Source organism: Podarcis tiliguerta (genome assembly GCF_965153285.1).
Source record: "Podarcis tiliguerta genome assembly, chromosome: 2".
Taxonomy (NCBI): Eukaryota; Metazoa; Chordata; class Lepidosauria; order Squamata; family Lacertidae; genus Podarcis; species Podarcis tiliguerta.
Window position 1 is genome coordinate 48,528,557 of NC_139535.1, and position 23,036 is coordinate 48,551,592.

At 44.4% G+C, this 23,036-nt stretch overlaps 1 protein-coding gene and 1 long non-coding RNA gene across 2 annotated transcripts in view; both read right to left on the reverse strand.

Moving 5' to 3' along the window:
- The window catches only part of SHISA5 (shisa family member 5), a 38,893-nt gene extending 23,228 nt beyond the window's left edge, over positions 1 to 15,665 (reverse strand). Inside the window, exons 1-2 of the mRNA XM_083429252.1 lie at positions 15,407 to 15,665; positions 2,142 to 2,304 (exon numbers count right to left, since the gene is read on the reverse strand). Coding sequence (XP_083285378.1) covers positions 2,142 to 2,304; positions 15,407 to 15,476 — 233 coding nt within the window. The 5' untranslated portion in view covers positions 15,477 to 15,665. The remainder of the gene's footprint in view (positions 1 to 2,141; positions 2,305 to 15,406) is intronic.
- A 2,528-nt stretch (positions 15,666 to 18,193) lies between these two features.
- Positions 18,194 to 22,807, reverse strand: LOC310672302. Its single transcript, XR_014508508.1, has 2 exons — positions 19,175 to 22,807; positions 18,194 to 18,930 (listed from the first exon to the last, which is right to left on the reverse strand). It is a non-coding gene; the product is annotated as an uncharacterized lncRNA (long non-coding RNA).
- Positions 22,808 to 23,036: the final 229 nt, after the last annotated feature.

The window sequence follows — 23,036 nt, forward strand, 5'->3', positions numbered from 1 at the left end:
TGAGCAAAGTGGAATTGGGCCCAGGGAACTGCTGGGAAAATGGGAATGACCCCATATTGAGTAAATAACCTTTTCCCTGTAAACCTCCTTCCATTCACTTAGGATTCAAGCCACTGTGTTTAAGATGCACCTTTAAATGCTGAAGCACCCCATGTATACTAAATTTTATCCCTAAATGCAAAACAAAACAAGATTGTTTACATTTACCTCTAACCCCCAACACCATGGTAAGTCAAGCAGCAAGCCAGGTAACTAAAACATCACAGTAAGACACTAAAAGGCCCATAAAAGGTTTGCCTAATTAGAATATTCTTCATCTGGCGGAAGAACATTAGAAGAGAGAAAGCCAAACAAACCTTCCACAGGAGAGAAATATGCAGCTGGTATGCAGCTGTCCCCACAAAACAGAGCCACAAAAAAGGCTCTCACACATTCCAAACAACCTAGCAGTCACCCGCAACCCAACAGAGGGAAGGGCATCCTTCTCCTCAGTTCCTAAGCGTGTGGGGAAATTACATGGGAGGAGACTGTACTTCAGGACCCAAGCCATTTAGGGATTTATAAGTAATAACTAACATTTTGAATTATGTCTGGAGCTGTGTTTGTAACAACCAATGCAAAAGTTCTAAAATGGGTGCAATATACGCATGAAGCTCTGTTCCTGTGTGCACCAGAGTTGCTGCATTCTGAACTAAATGGAACCTTCAAAGGCCATGTATAATAGCCTACAGTCTTGCTGTAACCAAGCATGTGTCACTATGATTTGGTCTGGCCTCACCAGAAACGGAAGCAGTTGTCACTGGGTCAAAACCCCCTTGGCCACAGCAGCAAGGTCAGGTCCATCCAGGACTCCCCTCAAACTCCAAACCTTAAAATTTAAAGTGAGCGCTACTCCTTCAGGAACAGGCAGAAACCACCATGCCTCAGGAAAGGCTAACCCTGCCACAAAGAGAACCTATTGTCTGGATTAAGCTTCAATTTATAAACCCTGAGAGTAGCAAGACTGCCAGAATCAGATTTCTAGGCAACGGGGAGACATGCAGTGGGTCACTGGAATCCCACTCTGCAGCTTTTCCTTCTGTAGCTCAGCGGTTCTGGGAAAAGCTGAGGAGCTCATGGCTCCTTTATTTGTCCCCAGCACCAATTAACTGGAGAGTAGGAGGCACATGATGGGATCTTCCATGGTCTGGGAAGGGAGGTTTAAACCTCTCCATTTCTGTGTGCTGAGAAGGCAGGGGGCGAGTGCATGGGTGGCAGTGTGCGTGGCTGATGATGGAGTGGGAGGAAGACTCTGTGTCTGCCTGAGAAGGAGGAGGCCGGTGAATGTGTCTCTCAACACACCACCCACCACCATATATTGCTGCCTGGGCTGAGAAGGCTGCCATAGGGCAATGGCCAATATGTTGAGCAGCAGTCCACTCCAGATGACCTCCCAGAAAGGACATATTGCAGAATGATGCCCCAAAGACCTATCTCTGACAGGTGGTCTAGAAATATACAGTTATCAATAATGGGTTTTTTTTATTTAAAAAACTGCTTTGAGGACCAGTAGAACTGGTAGGGATGCATTATCCCCACCACCACCTCGCCCTGGCAAAAAATTTATTCTTTTGGCACAGATTGTCAAATAAGGCAGCCCAAGTCCTCTTGGCCCCATTCTGAAGTCGGAATGAAATACAACTGGATAATCCATTTCATTCAAGAACCTCAGATACTGAAATGGCAGAAATGTGCTCAAGCAGCTTTCCAAAGACTGAGCATTTTACACTGGCCTATCATTATCTAACATTGTTGGGTCAAGGGAGGATTTTTAAAAAATAAAATAGCTTTAGCACAGCCATATTAAACTTGGATAGAACCACATTTCCCTGTATGAAGGCAATTCAATCCTCAAGACCCATGTAGGCACACAAGACCTGGTCTCTTTTATAAACCAAGACAGGTAAGGACATGAAGGCTATCTTACACTTCCAAAGATTTTTGTCGACAAAATTGAAAATTATCCCTAAGGAAAGAAAACGCAGGTATGATGGGCACACAACGGAATTCAATTTTAACTACGGCATCCAAGTCAATATGAGCAATTTAATCTGCAAAGTGTCAAGCAAAACTTTCACAGTGAGCTGAGTCTCCAGTCATACCTTTCTTCCTCACATACAAGTTGCTCAAATTTAACCAATCTTAGCATGACGTCTGAGCAGCAATATCGGTTGTTGCAAGTTCCACAGCAGAATTCTGGACAAGATATTGCTGATATCAGATTTCCATTAAAATTGGTGTATTCTATGCAGTCTTCACAGAAACCTGAAAATAAAGTCAAACAAACAAGTCATTGCGCTACACATGTTCCACAACAAATTCACTACAAATCAGCATAGCCTCTTTTTATTTGGATCTCCTGGAAATTATATACCATCATGCACAAGCTTCTGACTCCTGCAAAATTGTAACCCACTATTTAGTACATCATTGGAAGGAAGAGAATGATCTCATTCAGAAGGAAAAGGTTATTGAAAGTAGTATTTATGAGCATCTAGTAAAACCCGTGAGGGAAATGTATATGGGGGAGGAGAGCTGCCAAGCGTTGTGTGTTTTACATGGCTTACATTTTTCTACAATCCATCGTGAAAGAAACAATCTGTTACAAAAGAAGTGCTATCTGCATAAACAGCTAGGTGCCCAAAAATGGCTGCTACCACCTCCTTGGTTTGGGCAGCTAAAATAAACTTCTGAATATAGTCCTTGCCTGCATCACCAGTTCAGCCTTCTCTTGCTTTGATTATCGGCTAGAGCAGAACACCACTATTTACTACTTAAACATTTATATTCTGCTCTTAAAGTGTGGTTTTTGAGACAGCCCTTGAGTATTCTCTCTGTCTCTGTCTTGCAGACTCTCTGTGTGTGATGCATCTCCCAGGCTACTGCTGTAATTTGAGTCAAGGGCACAAACAAAAATGATGTGGGAGATCTGTGATCGGGGTCTCATGGTTGTTGTTTTAAAAAATTGCTGTATGGGGCTCCAGAACCGGAGAACAATGGTGTCAATGGAGATGGCTAATCCAACCTTGCCTTTCTCCTCCCCATAATTTTTCCAAAGCAGCTGTTTGTTCTTCTGGAGGAGCAATCATGATATCACAAGTCTTTGGCTTGAATCCAGACTTGTTCTTCCACAAAAGGAAGGGCCCCTTCCATTCACTGAACAGCTTTCAATCCAGTGGAAACTCCCATTGGTATAAGTGGGAGTGGGGGAAGAATGTAACTATCATTGATTTCTCCTTTCCTGTTCACCCCTGCATCATCTCTCACACTGTTCTGGAGGGCTGCCCAACCTCATTTCAGGAGGGCCAACAGGAAGAAGGATTCTGCAAAAAACCACTTCACCTTCTTCTGCCAGTGACAGCATCCCAAGAATGGGAGTCTGCTCACTGGATCCAACATATCATCAGTTTTTAAACACTGTCAGAAATAAAATCTCTTCCAAGGAATCAGGCTGAAGCGGTAGTTCTGGATAGTCCCAAAATATATTGGCCTGAAAAGCTCAACAAAATACAGCTATTTTATTTTATTTATTTTAATATCACACTTCAATATAAATTGCTAGGGCAAAATTAAACTACAAATAAAACAGATCTAAACAATTATTAAAAATGCACAAAACCTAAAAGGCAGCAAGATCTCAAAAGACAGGGAAAAGCAACAAACAGGTCTAAAATTTCATCTCAAAGGTTCTGTCCTATGTCTAACATAACAACAAGTTAAGTGCCAGGCAGAATGCTCTGAACTTGAAGTGAGCACTCCATAGTTAGGATGCAAGCACTGAAAAGGTCCCCTAGTTCCTGGTGGCTTACCAAACTCACCATAGATGGTAGGGGCACCTACAGAAGGCTATCTGCATCTTGATGTACAGTGCCAGCTGCCACCAAGGTGAAAGCCAGAATTTTGAATTGGGTCTGGAAATGGACAGGGAAGCCAACCCCAGTGAGTAATCCACTAACTGGACTTTGCAAACCATCTGCAAAAGCAACCTCAAACAGAGTGCATTACATTAGTCTAACCTTGAGAAGGTTAATTGAGGCCAGGCTGTCTCTGTCCAGGTAAGGTGTTCACTGGTCCACAAGCCTTAGCTGGTATAAGGAACTCTATACTGCAGAAGCAACCTATGCTTCTAATAAGATAGATAGATCAAGGGCCATCCCACAATGTGAAAACCCTTTTCTTGGAGGAACCGGGAGTGTTATCTCATCAAGCACAGGATGAGCACCACTTCTCCCACTTCTCTAGACAGATATTATACTCACTCATGATACCTCTGTCTTCAGTTTATCGGCCTTCATCCAGTCTAATACCGCAGCCAGACATAAACTGGGTAATTCAAAAGATTGAACCTCACAGCAAGATACTCCATATATTTACTTGGAAACATGCCAAACAGTAAAGAATCAACCTGACTTCCTACTAAGTCTGTTCAGGATTGCAACATTAACCTCAAACTGGGGGGAAATGTTCTCTCACTCCATTATTGTTGTGATAAGCAGGAGCTCTAAGCCTTCTGAAGGGTCCACCACTGTGCACTGGTTTCTTCCTGCTTATTTCAAACTTAATTGAAATGAAACTCAAAAATGGATTTGCTTTCCACAAGTTAGCACATATGATTAAACGCTGTAAAGCAAACTAGCAAGACAACTATAATTAGCAATGTTTAATTCAAACCTACATCAGCTGCCAGTTATTTTCCAGGCTTAGTTGAAGGCACTGATTACAATATTTAAAAGTATTCATGGCCTGGAAACTGCATATTCAAGGACCAAGTCAGACATCTCTGTGTCTGTTTAACATGTATATGTCAGTTTGAATATTCACAGGTGTGAAGGGGTGCATGGAGGACGGGGGGGGGGACTAACCCCTCAACACCCCACTGCTTTAATTCCCTCCCCAGTCCAGCTCCAACAGTGGAAGTTGCTGCGTAGTTATCTGGAGATGCTGAGTACTTTGTCTTTCTGTACATTCCTTTCTCAACCACCCTGGCACCAGCTAGCCCGGGATGTTAAGTGCATCATCATGTCCTGACCTTCTTATCTATCTGTATACATCCTCTCTTTATCACTCTGGAATGTTAAGTGCACTCTGTACGTTCTCTGTAATATTCAATAAAAGGGACTCTCCGAGACATGCTCGAGGAGATGCCTCCCAGATGACACCCACTACTCGTCTGTCGTTTATTTCAACCCAACAGGAAGTGATCTAGCTGGGGGGGGGGGTTAGTGGTTACACTCCAATGAGTAAACAAAGTTTCCCACCCATACTGACAAGTGCATGTTTAACAAACACGTGCACATTTGGTTTGGCTGCCCTTCCCATGTGCTGGTCTCCCCACTTCTGAAAATTGTCTACTACAGCTCAAACATTCTTCTAGAGAAGTCAAGAGCAGTGGCCAGCAGGCACAGAAACTTTGCAATACTGCCCCAATGATTTTGACTCCCTGAAGAAGATTTTTGCTGGCCTTTCAGACTTCAAGGAGGGAGTCCCTCCAAGCAGTCATAGTTTGCTATTGATACTGAAGTAATCTGGGGTTTGTTATCTATGGTTTTTAGGTCCTTCACACAGTTGCTTGGCAGTAAGTCTTATTGCTTAATGATTTTTGCACTGATTGTGTTAGCTGCCCTGAACAGCTAATTACGCCAAGGCCAGACATAAACTTTTCTTTTTCAGTTGTTTCCCATAGTGGGTACATGTGCTTTTATAACAACCTTCTGCCTTTTATAACAACTGTCAACAAGCCTGCATTTCTAGAGATTGCGCCCTTAGTGTTTGCATACTTTGGAGAGGACTCTAAATCCTTTATAAGGGCTAAAGTAGACATGACACTGAGGACACATTTCCCACTGCGATCCCAATTATCAGCCCACCAGGGGATGCTATTAGCATTTCTGAAAATTACATGTTGAATGCAAGCACATGCTTAACAAAATGTCTAATTAGGCTCTGAATTGAATGCTTTGATCTGGTTCAGATAATCAAATTCTGGCCTGTTATCCTGGTCTGTTAAATGACATTAAGTCCCAAATGGGCTAGATTTTTGTACTTTGCTTTTACAACATCTTGTTGTTTCTCTGCACAAAAGTTGCTTTATACAGAGCAGGTGGGGGTGGGGGTACAGATCACTGGATTCCAGCTATGAGTCCTAAGGAAATGCTGTCAATTTAAAGGAACAGACTAAAATACTGCATGGGCCAATGAGCTGCTATAGATCTGATAAAGCATACAGAAAAAACACAGGAGGAAAAAGATAAATTATCACTTCAAAACACAATGGCGGCATCCTCAATTGTCTCCTAATTCCTCCTGACATTCAAAGGTATCTTAATAAATTCTTAGTCTAATCCAGGCTGCTTTTCTTGTAGACCAGGAAGACAACACTGAACACTTAGCAGATGCTGCCTGCATGGAGGAAATAAAAGTTGCTACTTTTCCCCCTTTCCCCTTTTCTCAAGATTCTGCCTTTTAACACATTTCCTGCACATGAGAAGGAAGGAACCAGACAACACCGCTGCTTTATTTCCTGTGCATTTGAAGAGGAGGTGCTTTTTAATCAAAGGTCTTCCTTGCTTGACTCTCAGAGCTATGTCAAGGAGGGCTCACCCATTACACCTTTTGTGCCATAAGCTCCGTGTTCGAGTGTGGGGTTTTGGGGTCCCATATTTCACCACTGAATTAGAGAAAACGGCAACTGGGTTTTCCATGGAATGCCATTTGCTCTGGTACAGCATTAAAACGAGTGTCTTCCTGTGGAAAGTGCCAGGGCAAAATTTTAAAGCGCTGCTTCGACACAGAGCTTTAAAACATGGTGCAAAAGGAAGTCTGGGTGAGCCTGTAGTTGAAAGCAAGATAGATACAATTATGCTAGACATGGAATTTCGTATTAGATACCAAGCTGATTAAAAAGTACTAACTTTTTTATATTATCATTTTTATTACTTTTACATATAATCACATTGCATAACATCTAGACTAACATCTTGACGCTGCCCATTTCACGAAGAACCTGAGGCTCTAAAGATCTTTCTAAAGATTGTAGCCATGGGGAAATAGGGCCATAACTCAGTGGCTGAACACATGCCATGCAGAAGTCTCCAGCTTCAGTCCCAGGAAACTCCAGGTAGAGCTGGAAGAGATCCCCTGCCTGGATCTCTGCAGATCCACTGCTAGTCAGTGCCGGTAGTTCTGAGCTAGAGGGATCAATGGTCTGATCTGGTATAAGGCAGCTTCCTATATTCCTATATTCCTATTATAGCAGCAGATACATTAGTTGATGAAGCTTGGTCTGTCTCAATATCATCATCACCATCAGCAATTAAAGTGGGGAGCCAGGGGCTCAATTTAGAGAGCAATTGGCAGGAGCAAGTTAAACCCTTCCTACAGTCCATCACGTATTATTTTGAACCCAGGATGCTTAAGAAAAGAGAAATAGTTTCACTAAAACATGCATTTTACTTCTGACAGAGAGGCATATTGAAAGCTTTGGTGGCTCCCAAAGAGAGGTATCCCAAGGGTGAAATCCTGCAAAAGCAATCACTATGGCTGGGTGGTGTCCCCTCCCCCCACCATATGGTCCCTGTGGGTGCACATGCACCCAGTAAGGCTTTCCCTGGCATCCACGAGATAGCCTGAACCCACAGAAACAAAAACTGGCTGGTTGACCGAAGGCTTTCTTCACCCCGCCACTGTTCTTCTCTCCTTACTTATTTCTTTCTCTCTGGTTGGAATTTCTTCCTTCCCTTGGAAATTCTGGCCAGAGTAAAGGAGACAATGAGCTATGGTGGATGTGGTTTGTGAAATGGGAAATGTGTGCGTGTGAAATGCAAGTGGCTATGGGTGCCATGCGGGGAAAGGGGTGGGGGGAGATGAAACAGAGGAAACTGTTTTGGGCAAAGGAGCAAGGCCCATAGGCTTTCTTAACTTGTAGAGATGGGGCGGGGGGGGGGGGGAGAGACAGAAGATGGAGGCAGCAGCAAAGCCATCATACTTCTCACCCAGCTCTGTGGGGGATGGTTGGAAATCTTCTCAGGGATAAGCTCTGTAAAGGCCCCACAGAAATGGGTTGACTGGCTGGGGAGCAGTTCTGCAACTCTCCCCAACTAAATAACTCAGTGAGGCAGAAGTACCTCTACACCTGTGGCTTTGCTCTCCTTCCCTCTGTGATCTTCTTCACCCACCCGACAGTATTTCCCCCCGTGGCAAGCAGAGGTTGGGGCACATGTTAAACCCATTGTGTGGGTTCACTTCATTGTGTAGGTTCAACTTGTGATCCCATTCTTGACTGCCTTCATAAGCCCCTCTTATAATTCAATGGTGGCTTGCAGGGGAGATGCCTTGTAAAAATCAATGAGGACAACAACCTGGATCAATGTTCTTTTGCCATGGTGGCGCTGGAAAGTGCTGGATAGGTGATTGTTTTACAATTCAGTCCATGAAAGACAGATATAATCTGAAAGTTGATGGTGGCTAGGGGACAACCTATGTGAAAATCACGCAAATGCTGCATAATAGCCATTTTGTGACTGGTGGTTTTTTTCAGAATTCTGTATGTACCTACAAATCCCCAGAAGGTTGGGGGTCCCTGTACTACAGAACAAGCTCCATTGAGTATAATGAAACTTATTTCCAAGTTAAAATGCCAGCAACTGATCTGTGGGGTCCCAAAGAGCAGAGTTTTGGCCAAATGTTTTTTTATACAAAGCCACAGGGAGTGGTCATTAGGATGTATGGCATGGTGTCATCAGAATGCAGATTACACCCAGTTCTATTTTTTCTGCAACACTTGAATCAGGAGAGGCTGTGTGTGTCCTAAACTGGGGCCTAGATGAAGTCATAGGCTAAATGAGGACCAGTAAATCGAGATACAACAGACCCTGTGGATGGGTGGTTGCCAAGTCTAGAAACTGTGTTGTGCAGCCTGTAGGGGTTGCACTCACTCTGAAGCAACATATGCATGGTTCTGGAGTCTTGCTAGATCCACCACTGTCACAAGAGGTCCAGGTGACCTCAGCGGCTTTGAGCACCTATTACCAACTTTGCAAATGTTGGCATACCGACTATGGCACAACCATTCTTGGACAGGGATGGTCTTGCTGCATTGGCCCACACACATTGCTATCCTCGTGATTAAGCTACTGTAGTGCACTTCATGCAGGAATACAGTGATTCAGAAGCTGCAGCTGGTGCAAAATGCATCTGCTAGGGTGCTTAGTGGAACAATCAGCTTTACACATATTACACTGGGTGTTCAAAATCTGCACTTGCTGATTATTAACTAGCAAGCCAACTTCAAGGTTTTGCCTCTGCCATTTAAAGCTCTCGACTGCCTCCTACAGTACAGATCCAGCTGAACTTTTAAGATTTCCCACGGAGACCCTGCTGGCCATTCCGCAAACAGCAGATTGTCACTGTCTCCATGGTAGCACCCACCTTGGGCGACCTGTGAAGCAGAGACAGTAATGGCTTTTAAATGCCTCTTTAAGATGCACATGTTTACCCAAGCTTTCATGGGCTCTTACTCTTAATTATTTCTTTGTACAGTTTTATCTGTGACATATGGTTGTGCTCTATTTTTAGCTTGGATTTGTTTGGTTTTCAGGAAGTAGCGTTTTTGTCGGTTTTATGTAAGCCACTTGGAGGTGCTATTGTATTAAGCGGTACAGAAATATAATAAATAAATAAATACACAAATCTCCAACCAACCATTCAACGCAGGAGCACAGAAAATACTTCTCCACCAGCACCACAATAGAAGGCCTTACACTATTCGTCCTCTAGCCATAGTTAGGAGATCAGAAATGAGCTACAGGCTTACATGTTATCCTCTCCTGTGGTTATTCCCCTTCCTTGATCAATATTAATATTGGGGTAGCGAATGTTATTTCTGTACTGATGTTAATCATGGTAAAGAGACCAGCACTGCTGCATTATGTACTGGCTACAGTAAAACTTTCATGGGTCAGAGATCACTCTGCACAACCAGTGGTGTAGCATAGGAGCACGTAGCCCCGGGCATATTTTCTGGAGGAGGAGTGACCAGGAGCCCCCACAACAGGTTCCCATCAGACCCTGGCTCTGGAGCTGAGGAGGCAGCTTCCTTCAATGGAGCTCTACTTCTGGGTCACGTCTGACCCGGGGGAGTCAGTGGCAGAGAGCTGTTGCCCCTCTCCTGGGTGGGGATGTGCCACATGCAGCTCCTCCATAGCGGAGAGAAGCTGTGGGTGTGAGGTAAGCCACAGCAGGCTCCATTTGTGCCCTGCTCCCCTCAGGGCATGCCCTGGTTAGTGGCCTGTGTTTGGACATGATCCACCACAGTGCACAACTGAACAGCCTCATCATGCTCCAAACCACATTTCTGCCCAAGATTACGACTCCAACTTAGTTGCTAAAATGCCATAGAAGTCCATCACAGTACCATTTCCAGTTATAAAGTATCTGGTAACTTACACCATATAAAAGATCAAATAGGCTGCTCGGGATAGTTACATGGGTGTTGATGAACACTCCTTTATCAACTGAAGGAATCTTTTCACAGTGTAATGATCTCATATCGCTCATGCAGTTTTAATCACTAGGAGCGTAGGTGTATTGGAAGGAAACAGAGACCTTTCACTCCCTTCTATACTGAATGGCAGCCACTCTCTAGGTTACAGGCTGTTCAGAGCTCTGCATGGAAATGTCGGGGATCGAACCGTACATTGAACCTGTGCTATACGCCCCTGAGCTGTGAGTGTTCCCTCTGGAATCACTTTTCGCAGCCTCACAAACTAAGGCTTGAAATGCGGAAGTCGTCCCACAAAAGGAAAATTATATATTAAGATTTAGATAGCGTTGTCGCAGATATAGGCTCAGAGGCCTGCGGCATTAAATGGCTTCAAGGATGGTCTCAGGGGAAAAAATGTAAAAATGATTCCAGTATGCAGCCAAGGTCAAAGATTAGTGACATCTGAAAGGCTACAAACTTTGCAAGTTTTACAGTCAAGGTTATGCAGTATAAAGCACAGTCATATAAAGACAAACAGTCTTGCAACCTTGGAATTGGCATGATACAATTTTTCACTCCTGAAACAGATAAAAAAAACTGCAAGCCCTTTTTATTGGGGGGGGGGTGCAGGGAGTGCAAGCAAAGGTAGCACAAATAAACAGTGGGGGAAATTCAATGTAACACTAAGCATATTGCTTCATCAGCACAAACAGATGAAACAAACTGCCCTGTCCTACCCCACACCCCACCTTGTTCCAGTGGTTCTCAAGACCCTCCACCAAGTCAATTTGTGGGAAATCCTGGTGTAATGAAGTTGCTACATAACTTAGGTTCATTCACTTCATTGGGCCTTCTGTGAGGACTTGGTTGACTACAGCCCAGAATTTACCATTTGCAGACAGAATCTAGGTTGATGAATAACTGGGCTAATATACACACTGGGTTATACATGACTGCTACACAGAGGACTTCCACTGTATGCACACACCATGGTAAGTTATGGTATTACAAATTTAATATGAATAAATAAGCCTTTAATTTTGAGTGACAAACCACCAGTTTTTTCTCTAATGGCCAATGAGACTAGAGAAACATACTTGAGTACTTCATTGTGTGGAATGTTGGGTTTTCCCTCCCCTTTTCAGTGGTAACAACTTAATTTGTTAAAAAGAACACTTGTTTCCTTCAGATATCATTTGCAAAATGTTCTGTCAGCTACAAACAATGCACTAGTTCAAGAAGTATAGAGCAGGAGACAGCAGCATTAAATGTATATTTATTTAGTGGCAGCAGTGTGCAAAAAAAGCTAAAGAAATGTATGTCCCTTCTAGAAAATATTGTACTGTGTTAATACTTGGATTCCTTGGCCCAACCTTTAAGGGAAGAGAATGTACTTTATTTTGACTTTTGCATTATTTACAGTGCACTTGAATACACTGTGCAATGAGACTTGCCTCCAGGTAAATGAATACAGAATTATAGCCTTAGTCCATCCTGCTACATCTACTGACAAATATTTTTTGCTTTTGTTATTTAGTAGCATAATATTATCTGAGAATTGTGAAAGTTTTCAGCCTCTCTCTCCGCTTCCACAGGAAAGTTACTCCATGTTCTAATACTCCCACAAATCAAACACGTTTCCTTATATATAGCTCTTATTTTCTCTCCGTTTGATAGCTTTCCAATGATTATTTTTCTGTGGTGAGTTATTGCTTAACTTTTATCCTAAGCTGCCTTAAGCACTTTTTAAAAAACAGAAACACAGACTGTAAATCTTTTAAATACAAATACCTTTGTTGCTATAACTGTTTTCGTGCCCTTCACTCTCAACACTTCTTTTTTTAAAATTGTTTTTATTAAATATCTTCTTGGGTTACAAAAGTACACACATCACCTCTGTTCACAGACCCTGGTTTTAATTTGTTCAAACACCAGCAACTACTCCTTAAGCCCTTAGGCATCAGCCTCAGGTTTAAAGTGTGTATTTGCCCCTGCAGCAAAAGTCCATGACAACCTTTTAAACAAAAACAAAATTCTTCCCTTTATGCTGCGTTCCCTCAACCCCACTTCTGCACAAGATCATCAACTGCTCCTTTCATAGCCTCAATTCTTCTATAATGGAAATTTCCTGTGTTATAAAAAGCTGTGTTGGGAACAACGTAAATCATGGATGGGGAAGCATATGAGAAAAGTGGGAGGTGCTCCATCAAATGTGCTGGGAAAGCGAGAAAGGGTGGCTTCCCACTCCCATGGGCACCACGTAAGCACAAAGCAGAAAATCCCACTTTGCAGCGTCTTTCAATCTTTTCCATGAAACCCTCAGTTAATCTTCAGGGGCCTCTAATCTCCTGTGCCTTCACACCCCCCCTTTTAAAACAAACAAACAAACAAACAAACAAACAAACAAACCCTTTGCTCACAGAGCAGCTTTACATCTGAAAGACAGCCTAGATTGGCATATGTACATCTATACATATGAAGTGGAGGGATGTGGGTGGCGCTGTGGGTTAAACCACAGAGCCTAGGACTTGCCGATCAGAAGGTCTGCGGTTCAAATCCCCATGACAGGGTGAGCTCCCATTGCTTGGTCCCTGCTCCTGCCAACCTAGCAGTTCGAAAGCACATCAAAGTGCAAGTAGATAAATAGGTACCGCTCCAGCGGGAAGGTAAACGGTGTTTCCGTGCGCTGCTCTGGTTTGCCAGAAGCAGCTTAGTCATGCTGGCCACATGACCCGGAAGCTGTATGTCGGCTCCCTTGGCCAGTAAAGTGAGATGAGCGCCGCAACCTTAAGAGTTGTTCGCGACTGGACCTAATGGTCAGGGGTCCTTTACATATGAAGTAGCATATGTAACATGTGTCCATGCCATTCTCAAAACTGCAACAAAGCCCATGGATGTTCAACTACTGTATGGCCACATCTACTACCCTTTTCTCTTCCTTCCCTCTGTTCTCTGCACAGCAAAATGTTTAGCACAGGCCTGCATTATTTGGGGCCCTGATGAGCTGAATGGAGGACCCCAACCATGCCCCTGAGACTTGCCAGGTGCTCACCAACTCCCTTGCTTTTGAAGTTCCTGGCAACAAAAGTCCAGTGGTTTTAGTGGAAGGGTGTGTATGGTAGGGCTGGAAAACCTTTGGCCTTCGAGGTGTAGCTGAACTGCAAGTCCCATCATCCCTGACCATTGAGCATGATGGCTAGGGCTGATGGGGGTTGGAGTCCAAAAGCATCTGGAAGGCCAAAGGTTCCCCAGTCCTGTTTTATGGCAAAGGCAGAAAGATGGTGACACCAGAAATGCAAAGCCCAGCCCCTCAGGAAGGCCTTTGGGGGCTAACAAGGCACAGCATGCTTTGACTTATACTAATTATACTTTGGGTTGTACTATGTGTGCTTTCTTTGTGTAGTAGTTGTTATACAAAAAAGCAGGAAGTTTACTGAGCTCCTGATGAGCTGTGTTTAGCTTAGGACCACAACTTATATATTTCTGCTTTAGCTTTTAAGTGCCTCTAGCCATATACATAAACAAATTTTTAAAATGTCCAGAGCAAACTTAGTTGGTCTCTAAGATGCTACTGGACAATTTTTTAAATTTTTAAATTTATTTCGACTGTGTCACACCAACATGGCTGAATCTAGCCAAATACATTCATCTCCCTTTTACTGGAAGTCACTGTGTACGTCGGTACCTGTTGCTCATCTTCTTCACACTGCCTAAATTTAGAGTGTAACTTTAAGCAACGGTATTAATAATTTTGTGTGAAACACCTCTTGGTCAAGTAACTTCTTCCTCAACTGTTAGTTCCTTCAAAGGAAGAAGAAGAAGAAGAAGAAGAAGAAGAAGAAGAAGTGCTTCCTCTTTTTCTTCCTCTTCTATAATGGCCTTGTGTGAACCACTCTAGTCTAACCTTGCCTGCCTCACCATTGTTGCCCAAATCCCCTCTACTCCATTCCTAGGATTTCAGTTGCCTGCTTCAAAATCTACTGCACCTCTCCTAGCAAGGGCAACCCTGTCATAAAGTGACATACAGCAGATTACTTGGGTCTCAGTACTGGAACACAAAAGCCTCCTACCTCCAGCATTTGTGTCTTGCCCTCCCCATTTTATAGGCTTGGGACAGATAACTGCAGGGAGCATAGATTATTTTACTTCCAACGCTTAGCTTATCCCCCAAATAACTCTAAGCCAGAGTGGAATGGGCGGTTTTTGTAATAAATAATAATAATAATAATAATAATAATAATAATAATTGTCTGAAACTACTGCTAATGTTCAAACCTTCGCTGTCTTTTATTTATGACAAGAAGTCTTATTTATAAAGATCTTGAGGTGCAGACACGTAATTCTGAAACGCAGACGACCTAGTCGTAGTAGACAATCGGGTGTTAACCGCTCCCCCCACGCGAAGCACGAACCAATTGGAACGCCCCTTAATCAAACATGAGAAAGAAAACAGGTCTCTGTGTGACAGAGGGAGCGCCAGCTTCTTCCTCGCCTCAACAGCCCTGGATGTCTGCTCAATGCATCCCCTTTCTTAGAAGTTGCCCGATGTCCGTGAAGGGCGCCTTACTTAGCCCCCCCCCCCCCCGCTTGCCATCCATAGCGGATGCGCAGATCACACCGCCGAGCCGCCACCAGCTGCTTCTTGATCGCTGGAACGCAGAGCCGGCCACTTCTGCGCCTCCCCGCTGCTGACGCCTCGGCTCCCTCTCGGAGGAACTTCTCCCGGGGCAACCCGCCAGCAACCCGCTCCTCGTCCCTCTTCCCTTCCCACCATTGTTGACGCCAGGCAGGCAGGCAGGCAGGCAGGCAGGCAGGCAGCCCTCGCCCCCCTTCTCTGCCTCCAGGGTCTCAGAGAAGTCCCCCTCAACTTCGTAGCGCATCACTCACCGCCAGGCACCAGGAGAAAGAGCGCCAGGAAGGCACAGGAGGTCAGGAAAGGGCTCTGGGCGCAGGCCATCCTCCTCCTCCCCTCAGTCAGCCCGCGAGCAGCGGCCACAGACCCACCGGGACGACTCCGCGCCTCACAACTGAGCGGCTCGCGTTGCCCGAAAGCGAAGAGCCACGGCCACGCCTCCTCCCGCCCCCTCCTCCTCCGGCTGCTTTTGCTCCAGTTGTCCCTGCGAACGCCTGAGCCAAATGGGAGTTCCCCGGCGGTGGTGGCGGCGGCCGTCCTTTTGCCGGCACCTCCCTCCTGCTTCTGCTTCAGGGCATGGATGAAGAAGCCACAGGGCATGTGCAGAGCTTCTCCGTCGTCCCCCCCCCCAGCGCCCCCCAACTTGGAGGTGCACACCTCTGGGATCAACAGCGCTATTCTGTGCCTGCTTCCCGGGAAGGAAGCCCCACTGTGTTCGGTGAGATTTACTCTCGTGCAATCGTGTACAGCGGGAGGTGGGGCAACCCGTCGCCCTCCAGATGTTGCACTTCATCCTTGCCCATCATCCCTGAGCATTGGGGGAGCTGTCTGGGGCTGATGAGAGCCAGAGTTCAAGAACACAGGTTATCCATACCTGCTGTGTAGGACTGCAACCTAAAAGTCCCAAGATCCGGCTCTGACAACGAACTTCTTCCTTACAACCCCTGTTGTGGTTCTTTAAAAAGAAAGAAAGAAAGAAAGAAATCAATTACTGGAGCTCCCAGGGCTGAGACCTGCCTTGGAAGGAATGTCCTCTGGCCAGAAAGTTCTGCTCCTTAATCCCAGTTTGTGCAGGATGTCTGTAACTGACCAATGGCAAGAAATGTGGCTGGGGAAACCCAGCCAGATAGGCGGGGTAGAAATAATAATATATCATCATCATCCTCATGTACTACTTTATTGTGTTGGGGCCCCCCAAGGTTCAACCAGTCAGTTTACAACCAACCTTTAGTGTGGAGGTTGGAATGGGAATAGAAGAAGTAACACTGACAAGAAGGCATCATGTTTAGCTCTTCTGTAGCCCACAATTGTTGTAGCAATTGTAATATGCTGTGCAAGATGGTGGATGATTATTAATTGTATTTTTGGAGCTTTCATTTCTTAGAATGTATTTTATTCTACTGAAATATGAATTCCTTAGAATTCAATATATGCTTAATTTATGCAGGTTATCTCAAATTAAAGTGGTGCAATACGTTCCCATTGGTATGAAGAACAGGATGTTGGCTCTCAACGGATGGCCTTTGGAGGATGAGGAAATGGCCTGTCCCTGTTCTCTGGGATGATGTTTTCCTTCCCTTTGTTGGTCATCAAGATGTGTTTGCAAAGAAATGACAGTTTGGAGGCCCAGAGGATCCTCTGGTCTTTGTGATCCCTCCCAGGGACTGCAGCCTAGCCCATTTAACTGTCTTTCTTATTTCTGTAAATGTGTAGAAGTTGGTAGGATTCCACAACAGTGATCAGAAGGAAAGATGCCACCGTCTCTTGCAGGTCCTGCCAGCTTTTTCCTCATCAAAGCCATTTTGTCTGGAAATGCAACACCTTATTTTTTTTGCATGTGGAAAATTAATTACCTATTTATTGTTCATTGGAATTGTTTCCCTTTTCAGCATGAGCTTCTATGCTAGCAAAATGACGTTTGTGGCAGGATGCCACATTTCTTAGCCTTGTTACTACATGCTAAACTTAAGACTATATTGCTGCATTTCCTCCTTTGTTCCCTCACAATAAATTGCACACTGCTGCAGGCCACACCTGCTCATTACCAAAGAGAAGCAGAAACGGAAGGGCATGCCAATTGCAATGCCAGTGGGAGAGGTTTACAATAAATAAAAACTTTGCAGTGAGGAAACGGATGATGACATTTCCTTCATGTGACCACTTTCGCACGCTCTCTTTGTACATCTAGTCTAGCAGGGGTGGCACCTGTGTAGGTGTGGACTCTGAGACACTTTGATTGCAGGTCCACCTTTCCAATTACTTCTTGATGGATAGACCTGCTGTCTTTTTTTTACAGGTAGACCTGGCATCCAGACAACTCTGCTGAAGTCTTCAGTTCTTTCATCCCACCTAGCATTCAATTGAGCTGCTGCTACAAGTAACTTCACAGAAACCCCCAAACACACTGCATTTCCATAAAACAACCCAACCCAGCAGGATAACAACAATGGAATACACTTCAGGGCTGTCAAGCACTATTTAAGTCTCACCCCCCACCCCACCCCTCAGCCCTTCACATAGCAAAATATGTTACTGCTCAGGATCCATGATCCCTCAACCACAGATCCACCACCTACAATATGATATAACAATGATGGGCTTTATATGTGATTTTGGTAACAGCAGAGTAATTTTTTAATGCCACAATTTTATTTAATACAGTGGTACCTCGGGTTAAGTACTTAATTCATTCCGGAGGTCCGTTCTTAACCTGGAACTGTTCTTAACCTGAAGCACCACTTTAACTAATGGGGCCTCCTGCTGCCGCCACGCCACCAGAGCCCGATTTCTGTTCTTATCCTGAAGCAAAGTTCTTAACCTGAAGCACTATTTCTGGGTTAGCAGAGTGTGTAACCTGAATCATATGTAACCTGAAGCGTATGTAACCCGAGGTACCACTGTATGTGAAATAAGTAGGAAAGATGAAAACCCTTGTTTTTGTCACTACCTTTTTGTTTATGAACTGAAGCACTTCTGCCCAGTCACAGCTAGCTAAACTCCTCGGCACCTGAATTGTTTTCTATGGGGCAGCAACCACTTCTTCAATAGGGAAGATAAGCATAAAAGATTATAAACCAAACCCAAAAGTCTCTTCTGTAGGGACAATGGGCGTTTCAACTCTAGGCTTCAGCTTCATTAACATGTGGTCTGCTTTCCTAAATGTCAATAATTGCTATGACTCATTTATTGTCTGGAAACTCTGAGAAGTGCGATCAGGCTAGTTTTTCACAAAAAAACGAAGAGGAGATTAGTGCCTGTTCCACACCTTCTTTCTACAAATAGTAGAAAATTCCTTACAAATGCTAGGTACCCAAATGAGCCATGATATGCAGATTCCCAGCTTGCTTCCATTTTTTAAAAAAAGGAATTGCATTGTTGCTTTTTGTAGATTGGGATGGGGAACCAGCCTGCACACATGCAGCAGGGTGGGGTCTTCCCCTTCCTGGGTTGCAAAGGTAGTGCCTGAACACTACTGTTTTCCTGCCCGTGGGTATAGAAAGGGTGTTGATTATTCAAGGCAGCAATTGCTCCCTCACTCTATGCACATACCATACATTTAAAGCACTTGACATCCTCAAAAGAATCTGGGAACTAGTTTGTTAAGGGTGCTGGGAATCTTAGCTATGTAAACTACAGTTCTGAGGTTTCTTTGGGGGCAGTCATGTGCTTTAAATGCATGGTGTGTGCACAGCCTTCAAATATAGCTATGTATGTGTAGCAGGGGAGGCAATTTGTTGCTTTAAAATGCAAGCTTCTCTTCTTCATCAGGAATGATAATCTATATACAGTGGTACCTCTGGTTACACACTTAATTCGTTCTGGAGGTCCATTCTTAGCCTGAAACCGTTCTTAACCTGAAGCACCACTTTAGCTAATGGGGCCTCCTGCTGCTGCTGCGCTGCCGCCGCATGATTTCTGTTCTCATCCTGAAGCAAAGTTCTTAACCCGAGGTACTATTTCTGGGTTAGCGGAGTCTGTAACCTGAAGTGTATGTAACCTGAAGCGTATGTAACCCGAGGTACCACTGTACAGGAGGAGATGATAGGAAGAAAGAAATTGTCCAGTGGCCAGTCTTGAAAGTTTTTATTTTGCTATATAAAATTAATTAAGAAGATTGAATCATTAAGGGTATTATATCTGATAGCTCCTCTGTTTAATTGTGAACTTGGCCAAAGAAATAAAGGCCAGTAACTCTGCTGCCCTGTAAAAATAATCTTAAAGCTTCAAATATAATTCATTCTATTTGATTAACATGATAACTATTTTTCAAGCAGCAGTCAAAGAACGTGTTAGAGATAATTAACAGATGCCTGCTGGCCTGGAAATGAAAAAGCAAGAAATGACTCACTGTAAACTAAATGACTTTCCATTTTCCAAGCCCAGAAGTCAAAGCTTCGTTTGTAGTTCAACTAAGCCCCTCCTTTCTACCACAACCTACTGCCTTCCCCCTGTGGTTATTTTTCTAGCCTGTTTCCCCAAGTTGAGAAACAACGTACATGCCAGCAGTGATTCATTTCGCAATTGGTAGAACTATGAAGAAGCAAATGAAGAACCGTAATGTAACATTATGGAGGACTGCTGCTCTAAATGTGTTATAAACATTTTTTGTTTACTGGCTAAATCTCTCCCCCCCCCCTTCTTTTTAGTGGTGAGGCTGCCTCCTCAAGTTACATTGAGAGGTGTCTAAAACTCCCCTATGTTATTTTTCCATTGAAAATCACCTACTTAAAATTGGTTATTTGCTGCAATTTTAAAAAGAATTGGGTCAGAAAAGAACCCACCACCACACAGCACAGTCCCAGTAGGGACCAGGGCTCCCCCCCTGGCTGCTCTTTGTAAGCAAAGAAATTTGTCCAGTCACAAAGACATGATTCAAAAAGTAGTCACATCTAGCCTGACCCTCACATATCAACATATCAAGGCTTGCTTAGTTCTCAGATCTGACTTGTTCCATTTCAGATTCACGTAGCAGAAAACAAAATCCTAGGACAGAGAAACAGTATCGAGTCAGAGAACACTAACCCTTCCCCCTTGACATTTTGATTTTATGTGTGCATGATATTCCTATGTCTTAAATAAATCATGTGAGTCTGGAGTCTGAAGTAGTACAACCAGAGAATAGGTTTACTGTCTCATCTGCTGTTTTTCAGAACGAGGCCTAAAGCTGTAGCAGAAGCACTGGTATAAAACAGAGGTAGGAAACATCAGGCCTGAGGGCCAGATTCAGCATTCCAGGCCTCTCCATCTGGCCCTTGGGGGGGGGGATGGCCTTCCCAGGAAACACCTCTTCCCAGTTCATCTCCGCCATCACTAGCCTACACCCTGCAGTGGTCCTGCTGCTCACCCTCCTTGAGTGCTTTTGCCTGTGTGGAATCAGCCTGAGCTGTGATGATGCCTCTTGTGTGGGGTGTGTGGCTGCTTGTAGAAACATCAACTGTTAATGTCGAAAAGTAAATGTCATGCTAGTTGCTCCACCCACTACTGGCATAAGGTCTCCAGAAGGTTGCCTGTGATGGAATACAGCCTTCAGGCTCCAAAATGTCCCTCATCAGTGATATATAAGCCTTTCCTACATCATAGAATCAGCAGGAAAGATCCCACACCAGTGAATAAATCCCATAGGGAGGGAGGAATTCAACATCACACCGTTACAAACATTCTGCTAGCACAAGAGTTTCTGCTCTCCAAACTCATGCTGTTCTGTGGGGTTCTCCCAGCCAATCACCCTGACACAATTTAGCAGGGTGTATGAGAGGAGGAAAGCCCCATTGCCATAGTGGAAGTCCTTCTATTAGCGGGACCTGGGGACACAGGTAGTGCTGTGCTCTAAACCACTTAGCCTCTTGGGCTTGCTGATCAGAAGGTCGGCAGTTTGACCACTACGCGACGGGTTGAGTACCCATTGCTCTGTCCCAGCTTCTGCCAACCTAGCAGTTCGAAAGCATACCAGTCGGAAGGTAAATGGCATTTCTGTGTGCTCTGGCACTTGTCATGGTCCTCCGTGCGCCAGAAGTGGTTTAGTTATGCTGGCCACATGACCCGGAAACCTGTCTGTGTACAAACTCCAGCTGCCTTGGCCTGAAAAGCGAGATGAATGCCACACCCCATAGTCACCTTTGACTGGACTTAACTATCCAGAGGTCCTTTACCTTTACTAGCGGGACCAGTTAGTTGAATCCAGGCCATGATTCATGAATGGTGAAACATCACTCTTATTGCAGAGAAGCAAAACTCTGCACTTGGTGACAGTGTTGTAGTTAAGATTCCATCTGCTTAGCTAACTTCTCTATGCTAGGAGTGTAACCACATATGTTAAATGTTTTTAATAGTTTTCAATGCTTTTAATTAAGTTTTTATTGTACTTTAAATTGTACTGTTTCAGCATGTTGGTGCTTGCAACCCTAGGCTCCTTTGGAATAACCTAATTAGTAATAATAACAAATGATACATGTAAATGTCTGTTACTGATGCAATTTTTAAATGAAAGGGAATTTAAATGGAGAAACAGCAGCAGCAGGAAGAGGGTGCGTAGCCCTTCCTCTCCTGCCAGCTGTTCTTCTTTTTAACTGCTCCAGCAAAGTGACTTTCCCCTTGTGAGCTTAAAAAAGCCATGTTATTATCTCTCCTGTGCCCAGAAAGGTCACTTTTTTGTTGCAATTGCTCTGATTGTGGATGTTTTGTTCACCCTTAAATTTATATTGGCAACTTACACAGAAATGCATAGCTTACTTTGTAGCATCCTGTGTTAAATATCATGTATACACTCCTCAGCTGCTGCTTTTATAAGCTTACGGAGCATGACCCATGTTACCTGATTAAATAAGCCCCACCTGCAGCCTAGCAAACCCTGCCAATTTCCTCTTGGCTGCTTTTGGTGCTTGTGGAATTGCTTCACAAGCCTCCTTCCTTCTGGCAGCCTTCTCACTGTTTAGTGACACTGCCTTTATTCCCCAAACAGTGTAAGGGATACAAGGCTGCCAACTGACAGAGAGGTGGGGACCCTGGATGGAACTGCCGTTGTGCAATTAACAGCAGCAACATCTGCAGAGATCAGCAAGCATCATCACCTGTTGTTGATATTCTATGCTGTTAAAGCTGAAGGAGCAGGAGCAGGAGGGAGGGAGAACTTGGCAACCCCAAGATCTAACCTAGAATATAGTGCCTTATTCCCACTTTGTAGGGTGAGCAGCATGGATAGAAGATGCAAGGAAGAAGAAGGCTTATCTATCTTTCAAACACCTGGTGCAGAGCAATAGCCATTACAAACCTCCGGATGTGACTGGGTTACAACTCTCATCAACCCCAACCATAATGGCTGATTGTCAGGGATTATGGGAGCTGGAGCTCAACAACAGCTGGAGGGCACCATGTTGGATATGCTTGGTGTACAAGATGGAATTTTGGTAGGTGCAGCTTTGCTTAGTTTGCAGAACAAGCTGCACCAGCCAAAGATGAAAGACATCACACTAGGGTGAGGAACTCTTTAGGCCACATCTCCATGGTGGGCAGGATCAGCAGGCAGAGCATTAAATGTGAATGTTCCCCTTTTGTAGTAATCTAGTTTCTGCACATGCAAACATTCCTCCTTATCTTCCAGCCAGGCAGGGCTGGTGAGAGGTGGGGCTTGGGGTGGTACAGGACCAGGAGAGAGACCTGGGGGGGGGGGCAGATAAAAAAGCCTGGAGGTTCCCCATGCCTGGTCTCTGCCCCTCTATCTCTCCTCTGATATGTGTTTCCTTTAATGCTATCCAAAGAGACACAAGGCAAATGCATATGAGCGCACTCATGTCCGCCATATTTTTGCACACCTCTCCTGGAGATCAACAATCACTGCGCTCGCTTGGGTTACATACGCTTCAGGTTACAGACTCCGCTAACCCAGAA